The following is a 4,989-nucleotide window of genomic DNA, read 5'->3' as shown; positions in this document are numbered from 1 at the left end:
GTAATACAGTTTTACCAAATGTAATACAATTACCTTTATACAGCTTTATACAATTACTTGTATACCTCTGTATACAAACTTACTGTCAATGTTTTTTCACCCGGGCCACGCATTAGTTGAGAGAGCTAATTGCGTCATCCAAACCAGATCACGCAGGATAAGCTGTTATACGGAAGCATTAGTTCCTGCAGCTATTATTTGACTACCACGGCAAAAAATAAGCTTCAACAGCTTAAAATTTAGCTACTGCCTGGACAGCTAACATTTAGCTAGGGCAGCTGAGGTTTTTTTTTCCGTGAACTGTTCGAGTACTCTAAAATTATGGTCGGCATTACTCGGTTACACTCAGGTTATTGTCAGGACTCCCAGTATTCGGGATGTAAACTCTGCCATTCCAAATCCGATTCATCCCTAGTACAGAACTGTCGTACGATTGTCGGACAACAGAAGCGAAACGTTAACAGTTCTTGTTAACCATAAACGGTATCCGTAGTTAAGGAAATTTTCTATCCTACAGTTTCGAGCAATATCTTTTGAATAAAAGAAAACAGAGCCCCGCGGCGAGCGGGCATCCGCAATCGGGCTTCGGAAAGCGATAGTGCGAGTGAGACGCTCGCGCTGCGTCATAGCTCTCTCTCATTCGCACAATCCGCTTTCGGACGCCAAGAAGGCATCCGATGCCTGCTCGCTGCATTGTTCTTGTTCTTAATGTGTCTTTTTGCGTGATATAGTAATCATTACTTTTATAATTAAACACAATTTTTGGCGTGTGCGCTGGGCAGTGCGCGCTGGGAGCCGAGTTTTCAGTGAGCAAGGTGTCTCTTATTTTTGCTCTGATACCCGGGCGTGGGTGTGGAGCTGCTCAACAGGTGGTGGTGAACCAATGGTTCACTGAACCATGTCGCCCGGCCCCCTCCTACTGTCTGGTAGAAACGGGTCCGTTTAAAAAGATGCGGACTATCGGTGCGATATACGAAATGATAAAAATGATTCTATTGCTATGCTATCTTTTTCCTCCGAACGAAAATCTTTATCGGCTAGCTATCAAGAATGGAGGCGAAAAACCACTGTTGTGGATTTGACCAGGAATCGATACAAATATAACAAAATGTTAGATGGTTTAAATTTGACAGGCCAGCGACAATCGCCTGAATCTGGAAAATCCATCACTTTTGGATTTTCGTTATCGTCACAATAATTGGACGATAGATAAAAATCAGACTATGTGCGACAGTTTGTGTTACTAGGGTTGGTGGAGGACGTTTTATGGCTGATCTCAGGTTTTCTCTATTTTCTTTGATATCTGGCTGAAGTTTTTGGGTGGGGATTTGGGTGGGCGGAGTTAACTTTCCCCATTCAAAAACAAACTGATGGAACACATCCCCTCTACCTTATTCTGGAAAGCCGGAAGTATAGGATAATAAGATCTTTAGAAAGACACATATTTTGGTAATAATACGTACCGAGCGTGACTTTGTGAACAACACCAGTCTTTGGGTCGTAGTACTCCAGGCGGTCTGCTGCGATATCGACAAAGTAGAGCCCGTCGTTCGCGTGATCCCATACGGGCCCTTCCGTATGAATGCCGGGCTGCGTGACTTGTCGTACTTGCTCGCTAAGCACACCAACCAGCACACTGTGCAAATTTAAACCATTGCATGCATGCATCGGGTACACTCTAGAGAAAAGTAGTCCAGAAACGCGATTTTTTTTTTGATTTTTTTCTAATTAAAAACTAGTTAGATGTAACCTAAGAAGTTAGCAGAAAGTTAAAATTGAAATTAGAAAGTTTTCTGAGAAAAATTATGGCAAGAAAAACTAAACCGAACGTTTCTGATCAAAAAAAGTCAAAAATTCGCTGAAGAAACGTTCGTCGTTCCAAATAAAATTGTTCATTGTGGGTGACATTGCACACTTCACTAATTGTTATTCACTTTTAATAAAATCGATTGTTATTCTATAAATATTGTTGGAATCTATTAACCTAATTCGATGTTTCTAAAACTACCAACTAAAACAAATGTAAAAAAATGTACACACGTGATTTGAAATTTAAGAATCTGCAATCTGAAAGCTAAAACCGTTCCTGTGAATTTTCAAAAATCCAGGTTTGTTATTTTACGACAACATTACAGAAATTTTCCATGAACATGAAGTAAGTGAACTGATAGTGCTCTACGGATTAGCTGGATGGGCTAAAGGACGGGGAGTGAACCGAAAATGTTCTAGGGATCATCTGTTTCGGCTGGAGGAGTGTCAATTTACTTTTGACGATAATGTCGCAATAAAATTACGGGAGTGCAGGACAGGCGCCCCCTTTTGGATGTGTGCGAACAGCACGATACCTAACTGAGAGGAGGTTGCGGGGACCGGCGCGCGTTAGAATTAGACCGATCATTTTGGGTACTTGCATGACCTTTTACTTAAAATCAAAGCCAGTGAAAGTATTTTGTTACAGAACATTATATGTCCGTTTTGTTAAATACTTATAGTCACTTTAGAAAGATACGTGCTGACTACGACGCCATCTGTGGCGGCACTTCTTTGCAGTACAGTCGCCGTGATGTCGTATGAGAGTTCAAAGTCGCAAGGAGCTGTGAAGGTTCGTTGTTCTAGAGTAAACCTGCTTTGTTCAGGTCCTGTTTCGTTCGGTTTTACTTTTCAAAATTGCAAATAATCGCAATCGGAAATTACAATGAAATATTATATTTCCAATAGACTGATCGTAATTTCACAATAGCAAATTGCAACATTACCTTGAAAATTACAAAGGTTTCCTAATTTTCAGTAAACAGTTTTGAATTTTCAAAGAACCTCTACAAATTTAATAACAAATTGAAAAATTTATAATTTTATGAAATTTCCCAAGGACGTTTGCAATTTAACAACTGATTCTGATGTGAAATTTGAGACTTTTTTTGAATAGTGCACTAAAGAAGAACCGGTCGCGTGGTGCTACGAAGGAATGTCCACCGCAAAATGTCCGAACTCTGATGGTCCGAAGTCTTTTTGTCCTCCGTTTAAGGTCCGCTGCTAAATGTCCCTTAATTGATTGGCCGCTAAAATGAATGGCCTATTTTATAGGGCATTGTTGCTATGGCCAACAACGTTTGGACCGCATCCGAGATACGCCCCACTGCTCACTCTACCAAGGGCAAGAAGGTTTTGTGCTACCGAGGATTCCAGTACTCGCAGCACAGCAGGAAAGGTGAAGTTGGCCCTTATTTCATTTGCCATTTTATGTTATTATTGACCCTCATACTACAGCTAGATACAGCTAGAGGACATTGTAAGTGGGGGGACCAAGTAACGATGGGCAGTTTTTTGGTGGACATTTCTTCGTGAAAGCGGTCGGGTTTACCTCTGAGATAAGATCAGCTTTAGATTGCCATAACTGGCGATAACAGAGATACTAGGTTTCTCAACAGTGTACTACTTCAAATATACGCGCTAGTTCTGATCCCTGTCATCTGTTTTCCCACTCTCTTGTTATTGTTTCCCTTCTACTCTCAAACCCTGTAGCGGTCAGTCTTGACCCAACTCTTGTACGGAGTGCTACGTAGAGCAGCTCCATAAACTACAGTAGAGCACATGTGCCCCTTCATTTCGCCTTCCTCAACACTAGGCAAAATTAAAGTCTAAGTGTTTACTTGTTCAGAATTCTCAGTCTTCATATACTCTAAATATAAAGAGCTACAGTTGAGGTCCAGAACAGTGTGTCTTCCACTATATACAAATGAAATGCCTAATCATGTATCCGATTCAGATGTTTTCCAAGAAACATCCAAGGCAAGTCCGTGAATCAAATATCACTTGCCATTTATTGTCACTCTTATTCCTAAAGATTTTCTCCTAAATGGTTTAGTGAGAATGATTCTGTTCAACAATTTTGCTGTTAGTATATAAACAAAATTATGGTCAGGAAAGCAAATTTTAAGTAAGAGTGGGAAGATTTTTGGCAGCAAGATGATGGCAATATATAAATAGTATCATACAACAACTTACTTTACCATGAAAAGCGCTCCAAAGCCACTGATTTTGAAGATCATGTTTCGCCGTCGCTTGTCTGCACCCGACTACCTGTTTGTTTCGCACCTCATAACAGCTTGTGACAGTTAACACGCCTACGTGGATACTGCTGCGACTCCTCCCTCCTCCAATCCATCCTGAGATAGCTGATTAGAAAGGAGGGGGGAGGAAGTGCGAGGGGGAAGCACTAACTGTAATCCACGGTTGTTACAGACATCCAATTTAGTAAACACTGTGGAAAAAAGTAGGTAGGTTTATAGGAAAATTTTCCTTGACGCCAGTTGTAGGATAACAATTTGTAATCGTACACTCTAAATGTAAAAGGACAATTTTGTCCATAGAAATGGAACGGATTCGTGCACATCCGGAAAGGATGCAATTTTGTTCCTAAAACTCGACAAATTGTGTGAGGCTTTACACAAATTTGTCCAATGTAAGGAAAAAAATTGCATCCTTTCTGGATGTGCACAAATCCGTTCCATTTCTGTGGACAAAATTGTCCTTTTACATTTAGAGTGTAAAAATACATGCAGTATGTATCGACTTCAAATCCCTTGGCGGCTGGCAGATGCAAATAATGTGGAGATTATTTTCATTGCCTTCACTGTTTTTTCGTTTGGCTATTTCCCATTGCTAGTTTTTGGCAATGGCCCCATCGCCACTGGAGTGCCAATGAGCGACCCATCGCCACTGTAGTGGTAGTAAAAATATCCAATCGCCAAACGAAGTTCATTGCCAAAAATGCGATTCATTGCCAACCCATCGTAGCAATGAGGGCGTTTTCATTGCCAATAAATGGCAATGATCATCGCCAAACAAAAAACAGTGTCCCAACACTTGAGCACCGACTTTGTAACATTGCCCCCCCCCTGCCCTGCATTCGCCTAGGGGTTGTCCCAACAACGAGTGCACCTATACAGGAGGAAGGGGCGGGGCGGCATTCTGTTTAACGTAACGGGT

At 41.2% G+C, this 4,989-nt stretch overlaps 2 protein-coding genes across 3 annotated transcripts in view; one reads left to right on the top strand and one right to left on the bottom strand.

Annotated features, from left to right (window-relative positions):
• Positions 1–4,173, bottom strand: part of LOC113207098 (regucalcin-like) — a 14,943-nt gene extending 10,770 nt beyond the window's left edge. For both annotated transcript variants that reach the window (XM_026423485.2, XM_052268224.1), the window contains exons 1-2: positions 4,006–4,173; positions 1,464–1,636 (exon numbers count right to left, since the gene is read on the bottom strand). In XM_026423485.2, coding sequence (XP_026279270.1) covers positions 1,464–1,636; positions 4,006–4,049 — 217 coding nt within the window. In that variant the 5' untranslated portion in view covers positions 4,050–4,173. The remainder of the gene's footprint in view (positions 1–1,463; positions 1,637–4,005) is intronic.
• The window catches only part of LOC127749560 (uncharacterized), a 32,787-nt gene that overhangs the window by 11,501 nt on the left and 16,297 nt on the right, over positions 1–4,989 (top strand). The gene's annotated exons all lie outside the window — the stretch shown is intronic.

Source organism: Frankliniella occidentalis, unplaced genomic scaffold (genome assembly GCF_000697945.3).
Source record: "Frankliniella occidentalis isolate FOCC.00 unplaced genomic scaffold, Focc_3.1 Scaffold65, whole genome shotgun sequence".
Classification (NCBI taxonomy): Eukaryota; Metazoa; Arthropoda; class Insecta; order Thysanoptera; family Thripidae; genus Frankliniella; species Frankliniella occidentalis.
The sequence above is the reverse complement of the archived record's forward strand: the minus strand, read 5'-3'. Positions and strand labels throughout refer to the sequence as shown.